Raw genomic sequence first — 12,767 nt, 5'->3', positions numbered from 1 at the left:
AGGTAATTTTATGTTATTTAAAGTAATTCGGATATATTTTCTACTTATTTATTTTGGATGTAATAGTTTAAGAAAACATAGTAAAGTCCATTTTTTCCAATGATATGGTTCCTTGATACTAACATGCTAGTTACAGCAAGATATATTAATGAAATTGGTCCTCACGTTTATGTTCTCTTTTTTACATCTAGTAATTAAATATTTCCTTGTAATTTTCCAGCAGTCTCAGGCAAATTACTGTCTCTTGGGCAATGATATATCTAGGCTATAAAAATGAGTGAGTTAAACTAGTATCTGTATCTTCACTGCCAACTTTAAGACTCAATGAGCTGATGTACCATGTGCATGTGCACCTACGACACGGAAGACCGGTTATACCTCCGACCGGCTGAATGGAACTAACACGGCCTCACAGTCATCATTACATTTTTAAGGGTTGATCAAGTTTAATTATTTTGTCCCAAATTATTATGTTAAAGCCATAGAATTACCAGCAAAACATCGTTTTGCCTTACTCATTTTATGAATCTTCCTTAAGACAAATGAAAATCATAGTAAAAGTTTCCACATACTTTTTTTTGGATTATTATTGCTATTATTATTATTAAATAAAGTGTGGATAAAAAGTTTTAATCTAAAACGTATAGAATCAGAATCTTGAAAATATTAACTCAGCACAATGAGTTAATCTATATCTGCTCAGTTGATGGCTACTATCTTATTCTTTCCCATTTGTACTCCTGGATTGTAGGGGTGACTACAAATTACACAGTTAATTTAAATAGTTTTATTTAAGTAAATGCTATAATGGTGGTGGTGCTGAGGAAGTAAACATCTCTCACACATTTTAGTAATATTCAAGAAAACAGAAATGAGAGTTGTTCAGGATTCAAATGCTGGAGAAATTATTCTGACTTTTCAATTATTTTGGCTTAAAAATGATTGTTAAAGGTAGTTAAATGAAAATAAGAAAATTAAGAAAGACTGGGGAAAACATTCAAAATGCTTTAGAAGTGACAAATGATGGAAATAAAATATTTTTCAAAATATGCAAACATAAAAAAGGGAAGAGAAAACAATAAGCTTACTATTGAGAAAGAGGAAGCAGGAAATAGAGGGCATTATAAGCTTAGAAATGTAAATATTAAAGCTTTTGGAGACATTCCAAATTCTCTTAATCATGGGCCATGTTTTGTTTCCTTTTTTTTTAACCCAGTAGCAATGCTAGAATTGTAGATGTAGATGTTAACAATTATATTCATATAGGTTAGGGGTGCCTCCTCTGGTGTAAACCACAGGGAAGAACACGGGCACACCAGTTTACAGTCTATCTCAAAACTCTGACCTCAAAAAGCAACAAAATTAAACATTAGTATTTTCAAAGTTTAAGCAAATGCTCCATTTGAACAAAAAATATACAAAGCAAAACATATCTTTGCAGATAACATTTAAAAAATAAATACATTTATAAGGAGCGTAGGTGATTTGTGATAATTAGATATTAAGAAAAATTACATGAAAGTGTTTCATTTATTGACATTAGGTATGCTTGCTCCTGAAACTAGCTTAAGTGCTGGTGACAGAGAATGTCTTGTGACTGCATCCCTGCAAGTGTACAAAACATTGTCTTGGCTGCAAAAAGTCCATGGTACAATTGATTATGTTCATAGCAAAATATTGTGAAATAAAATTCATATTTTATGGCAAGACAAGAAAAATTTAAACATAAAAAATGTTCTCTGCCCTTTGGTCTCCTCTCTCCCCTGTACTGTGCATTGTATATCTACATTAGGCATTGACCAGATCTCCCCCATCAGCAGAAATACCTGCTCAACCATAAAGAACAACATTTTCCCAGCACCAAAGAGACAACTGAAAATATAATATTCCTTCTTAGGTTTGTGGTGTGACCCACCACAATAATGCTTAGACCTGAATTGTGTGTACTCTGTCAATAATACGTCATTTAATGTACAGCCCTCTGTCTCAGAAACCTAATATAACTGTGTTTTGACCTCGAATGGGCGGAACAGTTCTTGGAGCTTTCTGAGATGCTGTCCCTGGGTTATAATTCTCAATTTGGCACTAATAAAATTTTCCATTTCTTTCTTATATTGATTGATTAATTTTTCATCAACAATATATAATTTCTTTTGTATCCTTGGCATTTCATTTTCCTTAGTCTTTTTGACTTCCTTAGACTTTTTGAACCGATACACACAGGAGACAAAAGTGAGCTCAGGAATGTTGTTATTCGTTAGACTGAGGAGCTGTTGACTTCTTTGTCTTTCTGTGGGCTCTATCGCATCAGTAACTACAGCCAGAAAACAGAGCTCTCTACTATTTTATTGTTCAAACAAGTTTTCTGGTATTCATGACAATTCTACTCAGATAAGGAATACTCAGATATTTATGACTGATAAAATTACTGTTCAACTTTTGAATGACTTAGGAAGTTCAAAAACTAACAAGGAGAAATAATACTAAGTCAAATAAACATCACAGCAACTAATGAAATTCAGAACCTGAATTAGTGCCAATAGTGCACTTAAGTGCAGCATGTCTCTCTAGCATGCCCACTCTGGGCCCATTATCCTCTCAACTCTATCTCCAGATTCCCCAAGCTGTGCTAGAACAAGTTGTCCAAGTTTCTCTTCAAAGAAAATGGCTTGTATTGGGGTCAAGTTTCAATAACTTAAAACAAACATTTAACAGCATCTTTCTAAAAATATGCAAATAACAACAACAACCTTTTCATCAAAGGCTTTTCTAAGAGGTTAAATACATAAAATTAAAAATGTGTTATGTCTTACAATGAGCAAAATAAAACTGTTTAGGAAATTTTTCTTTCTTATATCCAATTTTATTAAAGCAGTGATATATTTATCTGGGACTACTACCTTGGTTACTAGGTATGTGGGCAAAGCAAAGATAGGGTCCAATGTGAAAAAGTAAAGTGAATATTGATATTTAAAATATATTTATACATATAACAAAAAACCCAGTTTACCCATTTCTCACCATACAGGGAGATAGATCACTAAATATATAATATATATATAGCACTAAATAATATAAAGTATACTAATAATATATAAATGTATACCAGTACACAGAATCACCCTAGGATTCTGCTGAGAAATTCTTATCTAATATAGGAAATTAGTAAAAAAGAAATAACATCAAAGGGTACAGATATTGCAGATAATCATAATGATGCATAATGATGCATCCATTTGCATAACTTGATCCCACGTCTAAATTCTACCATTTATAAAAAATATAGGAAATGAATGAGAAAGCAACAAACTCGGTTAAGGTTCTCAGCACAAAAAATGTCAATGGTCCTTTTCTTGGCTAAGACAAATCTTCAATGATTCAACTTGGTCAAAAAGAGGGACTAAGAAAGAAAACTGTCCCAATCTTGGTCTGGGGCAATACTTTCAGTAGGGTGCAATTTACTTCCCCTTCTGAGAACCATCTAGCATCACTGATAAAATGCCAGAGCACTTGCTTTGTCAGGTTGTAATAAAATTAAGAAGGCTTACAGAGAAATTAGAATTACCTACCCAATTAACTTTATCTGGTTTTATTAAACCAGATATTCAAAAGTGCAAAGGCCTTAAACCAGCTTTATGACTAGCCTAATACTTTTTAACTAGAACATTCTGTTTTTGTGTCTGGTCCCTCATAAAATGCCCCTACCAAGAAGAAATCACTAAATTGGCTTTCTTGGAAGCGTTTTCCTTTACCGGCAACTTTGAGATAAAACACTAATATGCTTGAACAAATTCAAAATAAACTGCAAGTAAAAGCAAACAGAACAAAGAAAAAGATAAAAAAAAAAAAAAAACAGGTGAAAAACCAAACAAACAAACCCACACAAAAACTCAGAAATTATCAAAGTCTGTAATAATTGCCATGAGAGGACAGTAGAAACACAACAAGAGAACAAATCTAGTATTTGGAAAATGGCTAACAGAGTTGAAAATCATTTAATTTTATATATAAAGTAGTACGAATGTGTTGCAGTTATCTAGTGTTGCATAACTAACCATTCTATTTTTGTGCATGGATTCTGTGGGTGAGGGATTTAGACAGAGCACAACGGGGATAACTTGTATCTGCTTCCAGATTCTGGGGCTGCAGACAGGAGGACTCGGGCCGCAGTGACCGCTGCCGTCATCTGTTGGGCGCCTTATGTGCACCTCCAGGGCCTGGACCACGATGAGGCAAAGGCTGAGCTCCTCTGGGACTTCCCACTGGCACCTGCAAGGCAGACTCAGGATTGTCAGCATCCTCACCAGGCAGCTTAGAGCTCCAAGAGGGGGTGTTCTTGCAAATGAGGCGGGAGGAGCACTGGATCCCCTTCCGCTCAGAAATCCGGGTACAACCCCTCCTCTGTGGTTACAAGCAGGTCACTAAAACACCCAGACTCAAGGGGAAGCAAATTAGACCCTATGCATCTCTCTCTAAAAGCAGTGTCAAAGATTTTGCAGCCATCTTTAGAAGAGCCACAGAATGTGGAATTTTAAATATTCCCTTTCTATATGGAGTAAATCTCATTTGAATTTTGGTTGTAATATTTTGAGGTGGAGAGTACAGCTCAAGACAAAAAGATAGGCCTTCCTCAGTAGTAGAAAACATACATATCATTATAATTCTGGTTTATAAAATGTGAAATGTCTAGAAATTTCTCCATCTTCAGACATTCTATTTTTAAATAGCTTAATACATTTTTAAAAATCCTGCAGCATGGTGTGAGAAATTTTGATTCTGTGATTCCCTCATTTCACTCCTCGTGGGAAGCAAGTGTTGTCCCAATAACAAGTGACAAGTGACAATGGAGGGAAAATGACTGCACTAGTAACATTAAAAATGTATAATCCTTGGTTTATGGCTGAGACATTAGGTCCTTGAAAGTTTTCAAATAGCAGGTCTTAACTACAAAAATTATAAAATAAATCTATAAATTGGTCTAGTTGTGAATAAAGTTAGCCTAGATGAAATTAACAATTCAAAATAATATATAACTTTGATTCACAGTACATAAAACATCACCACATCAGGCTCTGTCATTCCAGGGTGGACAAAGAATGTCACCTGCCATATCAGTAAACAAAGGATGTGCGGCCATCAAGCCATCAGCCACTGCAGCCGCTCCCGACTGTGCATCCTGATGGGACTCAGGATGGAAAAAACAGGATATTGGCCCTAGATAGTTAAGGTGCATATCAAAGGAATAATTTCATTGAGCCCAGACTCTTGTATCTTTCCATACATAGACGATTGATAAATTCATTAACTTGAGAGGTCTGGTTTTACTTTAGTTAACAGTAATCTTTTGATGTTCCAACTACCTGGTTTTTGTTGCAAAAACTCCCACATAGCCTGGCTCCTCCCTTACCTCTTCAGAATGGTCCCTCAGAGATGTCTGAAAGGCTGACTCCTGGGCTTAAGTCCTCAGTTTGTCCACTGAATAAAGCATAATTCTCAACTTTTAGGTTGTGCAATTTTTTTTTTCAGTCAATACCAGCTTATGAAGAATTGAACCTGGACAGATTTATGGCTTTTTTTTTCATTCCAAGGTCAAAGCACAGTACAGTGAATGACAGACTATTTATATATAAGAGAGTTGAAGATGTTAACATGAAAATATTATTTCTCACTAACATCATGATACAGTTCACTCTTCAACTCAAATCTAACTATTTTAATTGTTTGGTCACTTGGAATCCAAAATAGGTTGAAATAACCTTGTATTGGTTACCATTGAAACACAAGTTTCATTGCGTCCTCACAAAATAGGTATTTGTAATACAATGTTCCTTCTCACATATGCTACTGTTCAGGGGAGGCTTTTAGTCTGGTTCTCCAACTTCTCAGAATTCAGATCAGAGAAACAGAAGAATGCAGAGAATAAATACAAAATAAAATTGCACCTATCTATAACTTATGATACATCCCTTGTCCTTCACACACTCAAGTGATATTTAAGCAAAGTATGCATATTCCTCTATCTCTGTTCGGAAGCCAAGATGGGCTAGGCATTCTTTTCTGCAGGAAGGAGGCTGAGAAAGAAATGTTGTTGATTTACTGTGCAGTTTATTAGGGGCAGAGCTAAAATTAAAATCAGAGTGGGGGCAGAGCTAAAATTAAATTCAGAGTGTCCAGACTCTTGATTTTGTGGGATTACAAACTGCTTTGTTGTTGGGGATATTACCAAGTTGAAAGAGGAGTTTACAGTCCCAGCCTGGCTGACAAGCAGTGAGCATGGTGTCACCCCTGTACTGTAGGATTTGAGGTTTGATGTGAGGCTCAGCCCAGAAGCCAAACAGGGGAAGGGCACTGGGCCCGGGGTTCGCACCCACATTGCCCACCAGGCAAGCAGCACCACTTTGAAGGTTTTAGTTGATTTTATTGTTGATGAAAATCAATCTTGCCGTGAAATCCAAAAGGATTTACTAAAGTAGCCATCACCAAACACAGAAGATAGAGTATAAAATAGAAACTGCTCATGGTATTAGCACATCAAAGAGAGAAAGGTTTGCCTTCAGAATGATCACACATTTTCAAATAAAACTCTACCAAACAGCACTTCACTTTAAAAATATAATCACTAGCATGTTTTAAGACCACACCCCGTAATTTCAACAAAGTTTATTAATAAAAATGCCAAAATATCTTTCATTACAACAAAATTTATTGGCAACCTGGTCATTTGTGATTTCCACTTAAGGACACTGAATACCTATGCAAGAAATTTGCTTTCCTCCTGTTTCCTCACTTACCTGCATGTGTTCAGGCTTTGATTTTCCTTAACCTCTCCTAACCGTTTTTCCTGGCGATAACATGTTTGTTTCTCACTCTTTTCAAAGATAAGCGTTTAGAACCACTGCCTCCTCTGTTCTCCCTCAACAATCTCTGCCATCAGTATCACTAAAAATAGCAGCACTTTATCCAAAGCACCATGGTCCCCCTCAAGATTTCACAGAAGCAACTGCTGGTGAGGCTGGAAGCCGTGTGGTTACTGAGAACAGGCCATATGCTGCTTGGAGGACTCAGACTTCAAAGAAATTTCTGAACTGCCAGTTAATTTCCTGAAGTATTTTGAAATATTGCAAACACACTGTATATTTTTACTTTCTAGATTTCTCTGAGAATACCTTTTATCATCACAATTGAAAAGTTATCTTCTATTCAAGAATTCCTGGATTTTTTTTTTTTATAATGTGAGTTGACATATTCTGGGATCTGACCAGTATGGGAATGAAATATAAGGTAGGGTTTTGCTACTGGATATTACTGCATTTTGTTTTGTTTTGGTTTTTGTTTCCTTCCTCTGCTTATAGAGTTATTGGCTAGGTGTAACTAAACTAAAATGAGTGTTTCTCTGCCAGAGTCAAAAACAAAATAACACAAATAAAAACATTAAACTTGTTAGAATATTCTTACTACACTAGACCACAAGAACTGTTTTCCATATCATTCTTTCCACCTACTAATTCAAGGATTTATACTTTCTTCAGTTTTTTTTTTTAAGGAAGTGTTAGATCAGGATGTTTAATTTAATTAAAAGTTCTGTGAAGGCTTGAGTCATGTCTAATATTATCTTCTATGAAGCCTAATATTTCACCTGTAGTTGAGCGTGCAGCAGAGATGGAAGAAATATTCTTGCATAGTTATTTTGTCCTGACTTAGGTAACTATCCAAATATCTCCTTTTATCATAAAGAAAAGCTCAAGTTTAAGACATACATTGTGTAGCACCTTAACAGCATAACCAATACAGAAAAACGATCTGCATTATTTCCTAGAAAGTTGAGGCAAGCTAGTCACTGCAGACAAGGCTATTAAACAAACACATTTGTCTACAAAGGCAGGTGCCTGACGCTGGGCCTGAGGGGCAGGTTGTGGGCCCAGGCTTTGCTGGTGGGTGCAGAAGGGGCACCTAGTGATGCTTCAGGCATTTATTTATTTTTTCAGTCAATAGAATGTGAAAAACAGACTTGCAGTTTTGTGTTGATCTCCTTAATGCCTGCTGATATAAACTTTAAATAAACACAACTAACCTTTGTAGGCTTGAGCTACCAAGTACCACTCAATTGAATATGTGCTGTTTTTCATTTCCTATTTCTATGAGATTTGCTTTTGAACAAACACAAAACAAAAAGAGAAGGTATCCTTAAATCTTGAGACTCCATGGCTCATAGTGTATTCACTGGGGCCCTAAAAGTCAGCAAAGGTATCTCTCTTATTCTTTCAATCTCTCTCTCTCTCTCTTTCTCTGTATATGTGTTTATATTGTACTTCATATATAGGTAAGTATATAAATGCCATACATGTAGGTAAATAAATAATACATATATATTTCATTCATATATATATACACACCTGTGTGTATAAATATACACATACATTTACATATTTGTACATGTGTGTTTGGACAACTATATTTCAATGCCTATTAGACATTCACATAGACATGTTGAGTGTGTAGTTGAACACATGAATCTAGAACCTGCGGGAGAGACTGGGAGCTGGATGTACACAGATTGAATGAGATCATGAAGGGAAGAAAGAAGTCTGAAGACCAAGTCCTGGGCTTGGAGGTCTGCAGGAAGAAGAGGATCCAGTCACAGGAACTGAGGAGGAGACAATGAAGAATGAATGAGAGTGGACCTGCACTGTTGGTGGGAATGTAAATTGGTGCAGCCACTATGGAAAACAGTATGGTGTTTCTTCAAAACATTAAAAATAGAACTATCATATGATGCAGGAATTCCACTCCTGGGTATTTTTCCAAAGAAAACAAAAACATTAATTCAAAAATATACATGCACCTTAATGTTCATAGCAGCATTATTGAGCAACAGCCAAGATATGGGAAGCAACCTAAGTGCTCATCAATAGGTGAATAGATAAAGATGTGGTATATAGATATAGATATAGATATATAGTGTAATATTACTCAGCTATTAAAAAAATGAAATCTTGCCATTTGTAACAACATGGATGGACCTAGAGGGTATTATGCTAAGTAAAATAGAGATAGACAAATACCATATGATTTCACTTACATATGGAATCTAAAAATCAAAACAAATGAACAAACATAACAAACAGAAACAGAGTCATAGATACAGAGAACAAACAGGCAGATGCCAGAGAGCAGGGAGGGGAGAGTGGAGAGAAATAGGTGAGGGAGATAAAGAGGCACAAACTTCCAGTTATAAAATAAATGAGTCACAGGTATGAAATGTACAGTGTGGGGAATATAGTCAATAATTACGTCACATCTTTGTGTGGTGACAGATGGTAACTTATTGTTGTGATCATTTTGAAATGTATAGAAATATGGAATTTCTATGTTGTGTCCCAGGAACTAACAGTGTTTCAGGTCAATTATACTTCAAAAACAAACAAAACAAACACCTAGAAAAATAGATCAGATTTGTGGTTACCAGAGGCACGGGGTTGGGGGAGGGAGAACTGTAGGAAGGTGGTCATAGGTACAGACTCCCAGTTGTAAGACAAATAAGTACTCAGGATGAAATGTTCAACATGATGACTGTAGCTAATAACACTGCTGTATGATACATAGGAATGTGAAGAGCATTAATCCTAAGAGTTCTCACCACAAGGAAAAAATAATTTTTCTTTATCTCCTCTTTTATATCTATGAGATGATGAATGCTCACTTAACTTATTGTGATCATTATTTCATGATGTATGTAAGTCAAATCATTATCCTGTAAAACTTAAACTTATACAGTCTTGTATGTCAATTGTATCTCAATAAAACTAAAAGGGAAAAAAAAAGGCAAGATTAGGAGATTTTAAAAAGAAGTGATACAATTAGCCAATAAATGCATGCAACAGTCAACGTTATTAATAAATTAAAATTTTAAATTTAAAAAAAGGATGGATGAGAGCAACTGATTGCAAATAACATTCTCAAATAATTTTTCTATGAAGGCCAGCAAAGAAATTGGGTGGTAACTAAATGGGAATAAGTATGGTTATAAACAAAAATATGGCTACAGTTGCCAGGATAGTTATAAAGACACAGATTCCCCCTCAGAGCCATCACACTTGCATTCTCTCTCATCCTGATTTTTCTTGGGTTGGTTCCTTCTCATAATCCAGTTCTCTACTTAATCATCATACCAAACCACTACTCCCATCATTAACCTCTTTTCCCTTCCTCTGTTTTATTTTAATCCATAACAATTATCAACGCCTGAAAGTAGAAAATTTATTTATTCACTTATTTATTGTCTGTCTCTCCCACTGGAATGCAAACTCCAGGAGGAAATCTTTTTCTCACAATCATTACTGTGAACTAGAACTGCAATGACACATAGTGTGACACATAATGTATTATTTGTAAGTAATTACAAATATTTTTGTAATTAATGCAGGAATATATGCCTGTGTCACTCTATAAATACACACAGACACACATATAAATTTCCAATGCAGAATCAGATGAGTTTTACTTATTTGCTAGAAATATAAAATCACATAAAATATTCCTTTCTGTTCAGGTCACGTGGCAGAGAAGCAAAATAGCAGCATAGCAATAAAAGTTTTACCTAGGATTTATTTTTATTTTAAGCAAGTGTTTACTAAGGTAAATTTTTTCACACCCGTGTCTGTGGTTTTATTTCAGCCATGTTGTCCTTAGCAGTTGAAGTCTTATCTACATTCTAAAAAGCATATTTTATAGTGGAATACATTATTATTGATGTTGTTGCTATTAAATGTTTTCATTTTTTAAAGGAGCAATGAAAATACTCAAAGCAGAAACAAACACGATGGATCACCCAAAAAGTAATCAATATAGAAACAGGACTTTAATTAATGGGTAATATCAGTAAATTAAACCTAATGGAAACTTAATAGAACCAAATTTTTTTCTTGCTAGATTTTCAAATACTTATGCTGGTACCTAACATGCTCACAGGAAAAAAAGAATCCAATATGAACAGGAAAAAATGTCCAAATACATGGGAATGAAAAATATACACCTATTTGCTTTAAAAAAAATATGGAGAGACTACACAGTGACTCTGGGTATGCAAAGCTGACTAGGATATTTCTCTGGCCCATGGAAGCTAACAGTTTAATGAGAGAAACAGCAAATTTCAGTAAAATATGTTTTATGTTTTATGGTTAAGTAAGCCTATCACAAGGGTTCAGAAGACCCTGCCTAATCTAAATCTTAAAGAATGTGTGAGAGAATAAAAGCATGAAAAATGAAGTTTCTGTTGTAAGTCTTTGAGATATCTGGAGAACATATAACAAAAAAAAAAATTAAAGCATATATGAAAGTACAGACATAGATATTTTTTGAATAAATCTATAAATAGTTATTTTAACACAGAATACTAACACAGAGAAAATTGCTATCACTTTATAAAATGGGAAAATGATATAGTTCAGATGCAAAATAAATCACTTCAAATATCCAAGTTGATAATAGTTTTTAGCTTATTTTTCTTTGGGGATCAGGTGAGTTGTTTAATATCACTGAAGCATTTCAAAAAATAAGTGAAATTCTCTTAGATTTGCAGATAAGTATTTGAAATTGCTTTCGGTAAGAGGATCTGAGTGAAATAGAGCAGAGAGATAAAATGAGGGAATGATACAGTGGATGGGATCAGGCGATACAGCTGAAGAAAGAACAGGAATCCAGTCAAGGAATTAAGGAAAATGAGCACACATATATAGAAACATCCTACGGAGGACACAGAAAAAAATGAAAAGATTTGACAGCAACCTACACAGAGGACTGAAAAGAATAAAAATACAGAATTACATGTTTTGGGAGAAAAAGACCAGTAATTGATTTTTATGAAAATAGAGGAGACATCAGAAAGTGCAACAGAGTAGTCCCAAAGGGTAAAATTCATGGGAAATAATTGGAGGACAGCTCATATGTGCTTGTAAATGTGGCCATCCTGTTACAGGTAACTCCCTGTGTGTGTTAAGTATCAAATTCAAAGTTCATACCTTTGCTTTATCTCTCATTGATCCTTTGCCCAGGATAGACATTTTAGCACCTGTTTCTTCCTGTAGCCTCTTCAAGGAGTTTCCTCTTGGTCCAAGCAATTTCCCCACAAAATTGAACTAGGAAACAAAATCAATAGAATGTCTGTTTTAAGTAGAGAAAAGTAATAATTTACACCAAGCATAACTGATGGGCTATGGGTTTTTCAATCTTTACCATGGAGAAGAGAGTTATGCCATTCACATACCCAAACACACACACACACAGAGAAAACCATCTCAGACCTCTAAGATCAGATCCACTTTTAAAAAGACGTTTCTTTCCAAAGGAATGCCAAAGTCAGCAATATTTTGAACATATCATTTACTCATATAATCACATAGATAAATAAATTACTCAAGAATGAAATTAGGGAGAAGCACTAGGGTTTACAAAATTTTTAAAGGCTTTTTCTCTCCAATCAGATTATTGAAATAAAAAACAATTTTAACATGTCTATGCACATTCAAAATTGCAAAAGTTAATATTTTAAATTTTTTTAAAAGTAAAATTTAATTTTTATGTTTGATAAGTATTGTCTATGCCCATAACATTCCATTCCAAATTTCATGATTGGAAATAAAGAGATTCAACTGTTCTTCAATCTTACCTTCTCTATGTTAAAGAGTTGTTCTAAGCATCAGCAAATAAAAGATGTGAACACATACAGAAAAGTTTAAAATGCTAGATAGAGTATATATACAAAACTGTTT

At 34.7% G+C, this 12,767-nt stretch overlaps 1 protein-coding gene across 1 annotated transcript in view; it reads right to left on the bottom strand.

Moving 5' to 3' along the window:
- The window catches only part of KHDRBS2 (KH RNA binding domain containing, signal transduction associated 2), a 721,197-nt gene that overhangs the window by 489,402 nt on the left and 219,028 nt on the right, over window positions 1-12,767 (bottom strand). The window contains exon 3 of the mRNA XM_036870525.1: window positions 12,018-12,134. Within this exon, the coding sequence (XP_036726420.1) occupies window positions 12,018-12,134 (117 nt within the window). The remainder of the gene's footprint in view (window positions 1-12,017; window positions 12,135-12,767) is intronic.

Source organism: Balaenoptera musculus, chromosome 11 (assembly GCF_009873245.2).
Source record: "Balaenoptera musculus isolate JJ_BM4_2016_0621 chromosome 11, mBalMus1.pri.v3, whole genome shotgun sequence".
In the NCBI taxonomy this organism is placed as follows: Eukaryota; Metazoa; Chordata; class Mammalia; order Artiodactyla; family Balaenopteridae; genus Balaenoptera; species Balaenoptera musculus.
This window is presented reverse-complemented; position numbering and strand designations above follow the sequence as displayed.